The 12185-nt window shown below is 32.7% G+C and overlaps 1 protein-coding gene across 1 annotated transcript; it reads right to left on the bottom strand.

Moving 5' to 3' along the window:
• Positions 1-1614, bottom strand: LOC116141690 (cytochrome P450 71A1-like). The gene is made up of 2 exons (XM_031427163.1): positions 694-1614; positions 1-603 (listed from the first exon to the last, which is right to left on the bottom strand). Exons 1-2 carry the CDS (start codon positions 1612-1614, stop codon positions 1-3), a joined length of 1524 nt encoding a protein of 507 aa, XP_031283023.1.
• Positions 1615-12185: the final 10571 nt, after the last annotated feature.

The raw sequence follows: 12185 nt of genomic DNA on the forward strand, positions 1-12185 counted from the left end.
TCAAGGACAGCATGAAATTGGTAGAAGGCGCAGAGGAAACTTCTTATGAACCACTATCCCATAAACCTCACTCATGTCCAGCGTCTGCCCAGCAGCAATCTTCCAGTCAAACCAATATAAGAGGTTGGCAATCATATATTCAGCTGTAGCAAGCGCAAAAGATATTCCAGGGCAACCTCTCCTTCCTGCACCAAATGGGATGAGCTGGAAGTGTAGCCCTTTCAGATCAATCGGGTTGTTCTCAAACCTCGCCGGTATAAACTCTTCTGGCTTGTCCCATATTCCGGGGTCTTTTTGAATCGCCCATGCATTGATTAACACTCTTGTTCTGGGAGGAATATCATAACCTCCTAATTTGGCACTAGCTGAAGTTTCTCGAGGAACAAGGAAAGGAGCCGGTGGGTGTAATCTCATAGTTTCTTTGATGATACATTTCAAGTTGTCCATCTGATTGATATCTTTCACGTCTATCCTCGATTTCTTTCCCACTACACTTCTAACCTCTTGTTGTGCTTTCTTCATAACATTTGGATTTTTTATAAGTTCAGCCATCGCCCATTCAATGGTTGTTGCAGTAGTATCAGTTCCTCCCACAAACATGTCCTGGAATTTAAAAACAAGAAAAGAAATTAGAACTTTAACCGCGACTGGGTGTGTATACTTGTGGGCAATAGAGAGAAGAGAGAAAAATACCACAAGAATTGCTTTAAGATTGTCTTTGAGGAGCTCTATCTCAAGATGATCACCATCCTTTTGAAGTTGAAGGAGAATATCAACAAAGTCTTGTCTATCATACTGGGTATCGTAACTATTTGACGTCCGATGCTCTTCAATCACTTGATCAAGGAAAGCATCTAATTCTGTAAAAGTTGCTTTGAGACGACCAATCAAACCTGTAAGAACATCCATCCATGCCAAGCAGGGAAATATATCTCCAAAAGCAGATGCTTCTAGTTGAACCATAAACCTCTTAAATAAAGCTCCAAACTTGTTGGTAATATTTTCTTCAACAGCTCTTCGACCCAAAACACATCTAGACACTATATTGTTTGTAATACCAAAAATCATCTCACTTAGATTAACAGAATCTTCGTTCAGACATGCATTCCGTACTCTATTAATCATATGTTCAATTTCTTCCTCCCTAACAAGCTGAAATGATTTCACTCTTTTGTGGGTGAAAATCTCTAGAACACTGATTCTTTTGACTTGTCTCCAATACTCGCCATAAGGAGAAAACAAAACATCTTTGCATCCATAAAAGAAAATATTTGGAGCTGTGGTTCTGGGCCTGTTTGAGAATACAATATCATGGGTTTTTATCATTTCCTTGGCCATGTCAGCTGATGAAATGACAAGAGTTGAAATTTGGCCCAATTGCAACATCATTAAAGGGCCATACTTATGGGAGAGGTCTCGAAGAGAGTGGTGGCGAACCTTGCCTAGTTGGTGAAGATTGCCAATTATTGGTAACTTGGGTGGAGATGGAGGTAAGTTGAGTTTGGTACATCTTTTGCTCTTGAGCAAAAACAGTAGGAAAAAGAAAATCGAGAGAAATAAGAGATTGTAGGAAGTGGCTTGCCAGAATTGCTCGCACAAGGATTGCAGATGCATTTTCTTTTGTTCTTAAAATTCACTCATTTTCCTTCACTCTTATAGCACGTTATCTACTGTGCAGATTTTACCTAATTTGTTTTGTAATTTGGACTTGCACATGGTTTAAGAAACAGTAAATTGGAGCAATAATGCATGGTGGGATCACATGAAAAGCTTCTAAACATCAATGCAATTGGTTACATTTCCCTTGTCACCGATTTTGTTGAAGATTTAATCTGGATCCATTTGTACGTCTCCAAAAATACCGACTATAGCATACTAACAAGCAGATTACACGACTAAATTTTAAACTGCATTCTACTGTGGATAGAATTTATGCTATGAAAGTGAAGTGAGAACACTTTGACTATGCTTTTTAATGTCTGAATCGATGTATACCATACAAGCAGATTACACGATTGAATATATATATATATATATATGTGTGTGTGTGTGTGTGTGTGTGTGTGTGTGGTTAATGCATTTTAAATAGTTAAAATTTAATCTTATTATATGTGTATAATCAATAACCTTAGAAATGAGACTAATAAACCTGATATTAACTATTCAATGTGTTGTAGTAATTAGAAAAGAGACAGAGAAAAGATAATATATATAATTTTGAGGAGTCAATAACTAAAAACCTTGCATAAAACAGACAGCTTATGCTCTGGTCACCAACTATATCTCAAACCCAAACTAGATCAAAATTTCCCACTTTTATGGCTCCGTTTGGTTCCCTTTAAAGTTAAATAGTAAAATTACAAAAACTCATAATATTATTCAACTTTTTTTAAATCTTCTAAATTTGTTAATTTAATTAAAAACCCCTAAATATTTTTTTAAAAATTACAAAAAAACCTCAACAACCCATACTTACCAGATTCTGGCCACCACCGCCGGAAAATGGCTGGAATCTGGTATAATGACGCACTACCGGCTGAATCTGGCCGGTAGTGCGTCGATCTAGCCTTTTCCGGCCAGATCTCTAAGGCCAAAAGATCTTTGGCCATAGCCAATCGTCAGCGATGACAAACACATGGTTGTCGTTGACCATCAACGACGGCCATATCTTTGGCCGTCGTTGACAAGCAAATACGGCCAGATCTGGCCGTCAATGGCTAGATCTAGCCGCAGATCTAGCCTTTTCCGGCCAGATCCAAAACTCACAATATGCTTTGATCACCAACTATATCTCAAACCCAAACTAGATCAAAATTTCCCACTTTTATGGCTCCATTTGGTTCCCTTTTGGGAATACTACTATTAGTATTCCCAATAAAGTTAAACAGTAAAATTACAAAAACTCACAATATTATTCAACTTTTTTTAAACCCCATAAATTTTTTAATTTAATTAAAAACTCCTAAATATTTTTTAAAAAATTGCCAAAAAACCCCCAACAACCCATAGTTACCAGATTCTGGCCACCACCGCCAGAAAATGGCCGGAATCTGGTATAATGGCGCACTACCAGGTTTTGCATGCTCCGAGATAAACTCATGGTTCGTCCACTCACCATCAACTTGCAGGGGGCAGTTAACCATATAGATTCTATTCCGAGTCAGATAACTGAAGAGGAAGATTGCATCTCATCTGAATCAGCTAAGAGATAGCAGTTTTGAATTATTTGAAATTGTTATCTTTCTGTTACACGTAATCTTATCATTCTGTTATGCAAGGTTGTTATACTGTATATTTGAAATTCATTCAAACGTGTAAAACTCAGTATATATTCAGTAAGATCTTCTCATCTGGTATCAATTGAACCAGACTTTCAATATCTTAAACTATAAAGAGTCATTTGAAGATGTCTTAATTGAATGAACTAAGATAAATCGTTCTTATTTTTTATTTCTCTTTATTATTTGTGGTTTGTCCGTTTACTATTTTTGGTTTCACTCTAGATGTTTCCTACAATGATTTTCTTAACAACCGTTATCGGTCTAGGAGGAGATTAGGTGGAAGGCTGGAAGCACATATTATACCTTTCAATAAAAAACACAATCAGCAAGGAGTTTAGTCTGGCAAAAACAAGGTGAAGTATATTGAATTCATATATAGTGTTTTACTTTTTTTTTTTTTTAATGAAAAGGTTGGTTAATTAAAAAAAATAAAATAAAAACTAATTAAGGAACACCTAATGAACTTTACCTCTTAAAATGAAATAATTATTACCATTTAAAGAAAAAAACCAAAAAAATACAAAAATGTATATGAGAAATGCACGTGCAGGTTAATAGTAAGTTACAGCATCAGGCAACAAATACTTTTCAATCTTGCATGCTACCACTATCGGTATTTAACCATGGTGATGAGGGGTTTTTTTTTTTTTTTTTTTTTTTTTGTCAGGGTTAGGTATCACGTGAATCATTGGGAAAATCATATTTCTCTATTTTAATGGATATATATTACGTACAGATTTATTTGTCTAATATCCGCTCAACTGGTAGTTGTCTTTCCCTAGGTTACACATTTAATTTATGTCTCCCAAGTGTGTATGATTTCGAAATATATCTTTTCTTGTTGTCTGAGCTGGAACCTGGAGTCTAATTCTTCTGTAATTACATGATCCTGATCTTAATTATCATCTAAGAAGATACTTCAATTCGTTATTACACCTCGACATATTTCAATTGTTATATAAACTTTAAGCATTTACTATATTTAGTTGAATCTAGGAAACTACTTGCAGTTGCAGAGGACTTGATTAATTACCTGTCCTCTTGGGATCTATACCATTTCCTAGGGTTTGCAAAAAAATAATAAATAGATGATTCCTGGTGCATCTCTTCTTATTTGTTATTGATCATGTGATTTAAATAATGCACTGATTAGTATTCGAAATAGGCTTCCTCCAACTTGTTTTGCCACCCAAACCTTTTGATCGATTTAATTTATTTATAAAACTACTATCACTACAGAAAAACTATTCTGTACCGGTGAGATTAACCACTAATGTCGAAAATATTATTGTATACAATATCTCTATCGACACAATGGTGCATTACAGTATCCTCTGATCTTTTCCATAATGAAGCTAGCGTGGAAACATGCATGCATGCCTACAAGACATGGAAAACGGTGTTGCAGAGGGTTGGGCTACTGTTCCAAACAGCGACATTAAATTGAATTATCATACGCTTGCCGGCCGGCACTGATGTCCGTCCTGCATCAGGTTGTAATACTGCCAATACGTTAAATATTGGCACCGAAAATTAACAATTATGTGTATTGAAATAAACTATATTTTAACTTTGACCAGAAAACCCTTAGTAGAGTAACCTATGACTGAAAAAAACCCTTACTCATGGAGTAGAGTGATCCTGGCAGCATAGTATGACTAGCTAAGTAGAGTATAACTATGAAGTTTGAGTAAAGTTACACAGTATTCTAATGTATGTTTGAGAGTTTCATGGTTGCGGTTATGAGGGCAAATCACCGTAACGATTTTGAGGGGAAACCACCATAACGATTTTGAGGGGTTTTTAGTAACGGTTTTAAAATACTCAACCTGAGATAGGATATTTGTGGAATAAAATTTAAAAACTAACGAAACAACCCAATTTGGGGTGTTTTATAAATCTCTTGAAAATACACTACATTAGTTCTGAGGTTTTTTTGAGTTAGTCAAAACCAATGCATAAAAAATTTGGCAAGTAAGGTTTAGAACACCTAAACTAGTCTAATTAAAAACTCTTCAAAACCTTGGAAAAAAAAAAAAAAAAAAAAAAAAAAAAAAAAAAAAAACTCTTAAGCAGACCCTAAGGAAAGGTCAGGGTGACAAAAACAAGTGCATTCTCAACAAGTAAAATCTAGCTCATGAAAGAGAAAATCCTCATCCTACATCATCAATAAGATTTTCAAATGATAGATTTTCTAATAGACAAGTAAAGATTTTGAGAACCCTACATGTTGGAATTGTCGACTACTTCAACAATAAAAGCATTCCAATGGTGCTCTTTATTTAAAGAACACTTTTATATAAATAAAGAGCATTTATTAATTTCTAAATATAAAGAATAAATTTTTTTTCAAATCTAATTGATTCTTTAAATTTTAGTAGAGATATTTTTTTTTTTTTTTTTTAAGAAAGAGACTTAATAGGAGAGATAATAATAAATAAAATGTATAAAAACTTATAATTTATTAATTAAAATTAGGATAGATGGTGAAATTTGACTCTCTAGATGTGAAGAGTTAAACTCACTCTTTAATTTATATTAAAGAATAAAGAGTCTATTGGCTCTTGTTTTTATGGATGGACTCTTTATAATCAAGAATTTTGGTCATATAAAGAGTCATTTGGAGATGCTCTAAGAGGCCAAGTAGACATATTTGGAGCAAATTACACTAGTATATAAACATATTTTTCTTTGTATGAGTGTGATAGCAAATCATAAGACAAATTACATTTATTGTAAACGAGACAGGTGAGACAATATTGCAATAATATTGATTTTGCTAGATGTAACCTACTAGAGCATCTCTAATGGTGCTTTTTTTTAAAGAACATATTTCATAAATAAAAAACATCTTCATTAATTTTTAAATATAAAGAACAAAATTTGTATTCAATCCAATGGACTCTTTAAATTAGACTTAATAAATAGAGAGAGACACTTAGAAGAGAAATAATAATAAAATAAATAGAAACTTGTAATTTATTAAATAAAATTAGGATAGAGAGTGAAATTTGACTCTCTAAATATAGAGAGTCAAACTCACTCTTAATTTACAGTAAAACCTCTCTATAGTTATAATGATGAGATTAATTAATTTTATTACTATGAGGAGATTATAACTTAATAGAGGGTGGTAACAAAAATTTCTTTATAATTCATGTTTTAGTAGTATAGTATTAGGATTTCAATTGATGTTTTAATACTATTATGATTTCAATTTAGCGTTTCAATTGCCTACTTTGAAATGGATAGAAGCGTGTCTTGAATCAACAGAAATAAATGTCCTTGATGAAATTATAAATGCAGTTGCTGCATGATCAAATTGATTGAAACCACAAACTATTGCCAATGTTTTAATCATTACAAAATTATGTAACAAATTAATGTGAAGCCACATACTATTGCCAATTGTTTAATCATTATAAATTAGGATCCCCGATGTTGATGAATTGTAAGTTACAAATGAAGTGGATGAGTAGAATCAAAGAGTAATTATAGAATTGAGTGATCAGATTCGACAACTTCATTGCACTAATCGAATAGATATTAATATCTTTTTCAATTATCTAAATGAGTAATAAGTCATGTATGCTTAACTAAGGAAGAAATCATTGCTACAATCGGACAAGAAGATAAAGAAATAATCAGAGGATGATAATACGGCAATACAAAAGTTTTGTGCCAAAAAGCTCTAAACATACTTGAGAAGCTAGAAATATTTGGCTTTAATAAGAAGATTCCTACTAGTGAGTAATCTATCCGCAGTTAAAAGATGCGATAACAACTCTGAAGCATAAATCATTATCTCAAACAACCGCAAGTTAAGATGTGATAACAACTCTGAGTATAAATCATTATCTCAACAACCTTAATAGATATTTTTTCATCTTAAACCTTAATGTAACAAGTTTTTTTTTTTTTTTTTTTTTTTGCCAATATACAGATAATTATTATGTGGAGACAACTTTTCTTAAGACGAGAATTAGAAAAATTATACATATTACAATGTAGAGTTATTCTTATTTATAACTATCCCAATTGGGAATATAATTTTTTATGACTGTAGTTTATTCTATATAGAGTATTATATAAGAAGTTTCACTGTATTTAAAAATAAAAATTTATTGGACTCTTGTTTTATTAAAAAACTCTTTATAATCAAGAGTTTGAGTCATATAAAGAGTCATTTGGAAATGTTCTTAAATATTGTATGAATCAGGATAAATCATGCATATTTTTTCTTCTCTTTACTATTTATGTTTGATGTGTTGTACTTTTTAGTTTTGTATTACTCTAGATTGTTTCACTTAAAAGGTTTTCTTAACAACCGTGTTATCAAGTCTGAGCATGAGGTTATGGTGGAAGCACATATTATCACCTTTCAATAAAAAACACATCAGCGAGGAGTTTAGTCTGGCAAAAACAAGGCGAAGATATTGAATTCATATATAGTGTTTTTCAAATTTTTTTTTTTTTTTTTAATGAAATAGGTTCGTTAATTAAAAAAATAAAAATAAAAACTAGTTAAGGAACACATAATGAACCTTATCTCTTAAAATGAAATAATTATACCATTTAAAGAAAAAACAAAAAAAACAAAAAATGTATATGAGAATGGACACGTGGAGGTTAATAGTAAGTTATCAGCATTAGGCAATAATACTTTTCACTCTTGCATGCTACCACTATCGGCATTTAACCAAAGCTTACTAAATAACATGAAAGTGTTTCGCAAGAATTTTGATTTCAAACTTTAATTTTTACTTCCAAAGAAACATGCTTCATAGCAGACACCCAATTTTACAATAATAGAACATTCTTCACAAGAAATAGAAAGAAAACCATAGTTAAAATTACATAAAGAAGCATAACCATAGATAAATTATCAAGGAGAATAGAGAGTTGGCACAAGATGAAGAGGAACTTTCCGATGAATGGTTAAGCCATTAGCCTCAGTCATGTCCAGTTTGTCCTCAGTTATACAGCAGGCAACTTCCAGTCAAACAGTATAAAAGGTTTGCAATCACATACTCAACTACAGCAACTCCAAATGGCATCCAGGGCAACCTCTTCTTCCAGCACCAAATGGGATGAATTGAAAGTCTTGACCTTTGAAATCAACCGAGTTGTTCATAAACCTCTCTGGAATAAACTCTCTGGTCTGTCCCATTGTTCCGGATCCCTTTGATTGCCCACGCATTAACATACACTCTAGTATTACAGGAATATCATAACCTCCCATTTTCACAACTTCCTGTTGTTTCTCGCGCGACTAGAAGAGGAAGTGATGCACGTAACCTCAGACTTTCTTTGATGACACATTTCACATATTCCATCTTCTCGATGTCATTCATATCTATCTTCGATTTCTTCCCCACCACATTTCTCACCTCTGTGGGCTCTCTTCAATAGACTTGGATTCTTTACAAGTTCTGCATCAACCATTCTCTCTTGTTGAAGTTGTATCAGTCCTCCCAAAAACATATCCTGAAAAGAGAAATTGCAAGAAAAGTTGAGTACTATGGTGTTGCGTATGCGCCTGAGTGAGAGAGAGAGAGAGAGAGAGAGAGAAACCATAAGGATCGCTTTAAGGTTGTCTTTATTGAGCTCTTCAAACGTGCCATCCTTGAAGTTGGAGAAGTATATCCACGAAGTCTTTCCTGTCAGACTGTTTACCATCTATTTCTTCTATCCTATGTTCTTCACATCACCTCATCAAGCAAAGCGTCTAATTCCTTAAAAGTGGCCTTAGAACCGATGAGTCCGTGGCAACATCTACCCATCCAAGGACGGAAACATATCTCCAACACAGAAGGATGTAAATTGTGACATAACCTCTTTGCTAGCTCCCCAAACTTGCTCTTACCATTTTCCTCTTTCAGCTCTCCTTCCAAGAATGCAGCGGGATGCTATATTGTCCGAAACGCCTACTAGCATCGCACTTAAATTAACAGAACCTCCCTTGTAATATGAACCGCGAATTTTATTGATCAAAACTGCTAGTTCCTCTCCCTTACATACTGAAATGATTGCTCTTTTGATACTCAGGAGTTCAAGAACACAAAGCTTCCTAAGTTGTCTCCAAACTCACCATAAGGCGTGAAACCAGATCTGGCAATATAAAGGAAAATATTTGCAGTTGTGATTCTGGGGCGGTTGAGGAAAACAATATCATGAGTCTTCATCATTTCCCTAGCCATCGCAGCTGATGAAACAATGAGAGCCGGAGCTTGACCGAAGTGTACGAGCATCAAAGGGCCATACTTCTTTGACAGGCCTTCAAGAGTGCGATGGAGAAGGGTCTAGCAGTTGGTGAAGATTGCCGATTATGGGTAACTTTGGTGGGGAGGGGGCAAGTTGAGTTTGCTCCTTCTTTTGAGTTTAAGCAACAGAAGCACAGAAGGGTAAGTAGAATTGAGAGAGTAAGGGTTTTGCAGAGGTGTTGTGTCAGCCTGCCCAATATTGCTTCAAGAAAGATACCATTGGAGCCATTCATTTCAAGATTTACAGTAGGGACTGAGCAACACAACCTTGAATCTTCATATATAAGGATATATCTCCTGTACTGTATAGTCGACGACTATTACAAATTTTTTAAGTAATATTACTGTACAATAATTAAAGAACCGACCATGAGGAATCATGTGAAAACTAAAAAGATTCTCTTTTATTTAAATTTTTAATTAACATAATAAAATGTATAATGATCCATCCAATCCAAGGTGGTTGCTGGCTCTATATTAGCACTCACTTCAAAGGTAAAAGCCGTAAAGTAGACAGATCTGCAACCAATCCAAGAGTGGTTGCTGGCTCTATATTCCAACTCATTTCGAAGGTAAACACTGTAAACTAGACAACATCTGCCAATCAATCGGGAGAAATATTTATATATGGCAATTTCAACTTCTAATTTGACATCTAGTGAATCCTTCCAATAATATAGCGACATATCTATATTTGTCAAATTTCCTCTTTTATTCATTATAATATTAGCTAGTTGATTGTCTTACTAATATATAATAATATATAATAATATATATATATATATAATATATATATATATATACAGACAGGAGAGAGAGAGGAGAGAGGAGAGAGAGAGAGAGAGAGAGAGAGAGAGGAGAGAGGAGAGAGAGAGAGAGAGAGAGAGAGAGAGTAAAACCTCTTTAGTGATACTCTATATAGGAATAACTCTACATAATCATAAAAAATTATATTCCTAATTTAGGTAGTTATAAATAAGAATAACTTATATTGTAATAAGTTATAATTTTTCTAATTCCCATCTTAAGGAAAGTTGTTCTCACTAATAATAATTAACTGTAATTACAAAAAAATATGGTATGTACATTAAAGGTTTAAGATGAAATAAAATATTTATTGAAGTTGTTTGGGACAATAATTTACTTTAGAGTTCTCATTAATCTTTTAACTTGCAGGTCATTACCTAGACATGAACATTTTCTTGTTCAAGCCAAAATATTTTTAGTTTCTCAAGCATGTTTAGAGCTTCTGACATGAAATTTTTTGTATTTCGCACTATTATCCTCAAATTATTTCATTTCTCTTCTTGTTTAATTATAGAAATGATTTCTTCTTTTGTTAAATCATACATGACTTGTTACTCATTGATGATTAAGGAAGACATTAAATTCATTCGATTAGTGTAGTGAAGTATCGAATCTGATCATCAATTCTACAATGACTCTTTGATTTCCTCATCCAATTATTGTAACTTCCAATTATCAACATGGGGGTCCTAATTTTGTAATGTTTAAAACAATTAACAATTGTCTATAGCTTCATATCAGTTGTCATGCAGTAACTGCATTTACAATTCCATCAAAGACAGTTTACTTTGTTGGTTCAAAACAACCTACCTCTATAACTTATAATCTCCTTATAGTAATAAAATTAATTAGTCCCATATTATGACTATAGAGAGGTTTTACTATGTATAACATGAATTTGCAGAAAATTTACTCCCAAAACTGAAACCGTAAATCTAAAGAGATTTACTAATCAAACCATCGTATAACCAAAGAGAATCCTGAACCGAAAAAGATTTTTTACATCAGTGTGTAAATGAATACAAACCCCGTTATAAATAACAATATAAGTTGGAACACAACATAATGCAGATGACACTTCCTTGTCATCGTGACATTATATGGTTCTAATTTAATACCTTTTAACTTTGTAATAATGTCATGTATCAAAATGACTTCTTAGATTTTGATTTTCATAAAACTACACTCAGATATATTAAATTGACCTTTTAAATATTATAAAATTTTCACAACTACGTACTCATATATCCTTATGTAATTCAATACCAATATTTGATCAAATCCAATGAGTTTTTTGTATAATTTTATTTCAATTGCAAAAACAATAAAATGAGTAAAAATTTATCTTTTTATTTGTTTTCTAAACAAGGTCTTTTAATATCTCAGAAGGTTAATTATTCAATATCTCAAAAGGTTAGGATTAAGAAAAAAAATTACAAAAAAAAAAAAAAAAAAAAATATTGATGATGTGCTATTAAGTTCTACCGCAAAGGAGATCTGAATCTATGAGTGACCTTTACAGGGGGACAAAATAAGAAGATGGTCAAGAACAAATCTACAGAAATTGAAAAGTGAGGAGATTAAGCAATAATTTTTATTCAGAAATTAATCAATGAATATATCAGAATCGGGTTTTGGGCTCCCACAATGGCCATGAATTTATTGTTTTCGTCAAGATTTTTTATTTCCATGGTTAGTATTTTTTTTCAATTGTATGCTGAAGATTAGGGATTAAATCAAAATGACAACACATTTTTATAAAAATAATTAAAGGATAAAAATATAAAACACGTAATCATATAAAACCATTTAAGTTAACTAAAAAAATTAGAAT

Source organism: Pistacia vera, unplaced genomic scaffold, assembly GCF_008641045.1.
Source record: "Pistacia vera cultivar Batoury unplaced genomic scaffold, PisVer_v2 Contig40, whole genome shotgun sequence".
In the NCBI taxonomy this organism is placed as follows: Eukaryota; Viridiplantae; Streptophyta; class Magnoliopsida; order Sapindales; family Anacardiaceae; genus Pistacia; species Pistacia vera.

What these genes read in the sequence shown, in the direction of transcription:
- LOC116141690 (XM_031427163.1), bottom strand. Translation starts at nt 1,614, where the DNA reads ATGCATCTGCAATCCTTGTGCGAGCAATTCTGGCAAGCCACTTCCTAC. An exon ending in ATCTTAAAGCAATTCTTGTG is followed by an intron (nt 604 to 693) that starts GTATTTTTCTCT and finishes TTTAAATTCCAG; the next exon opens with GACATGTTTGTGGGAGGAAC.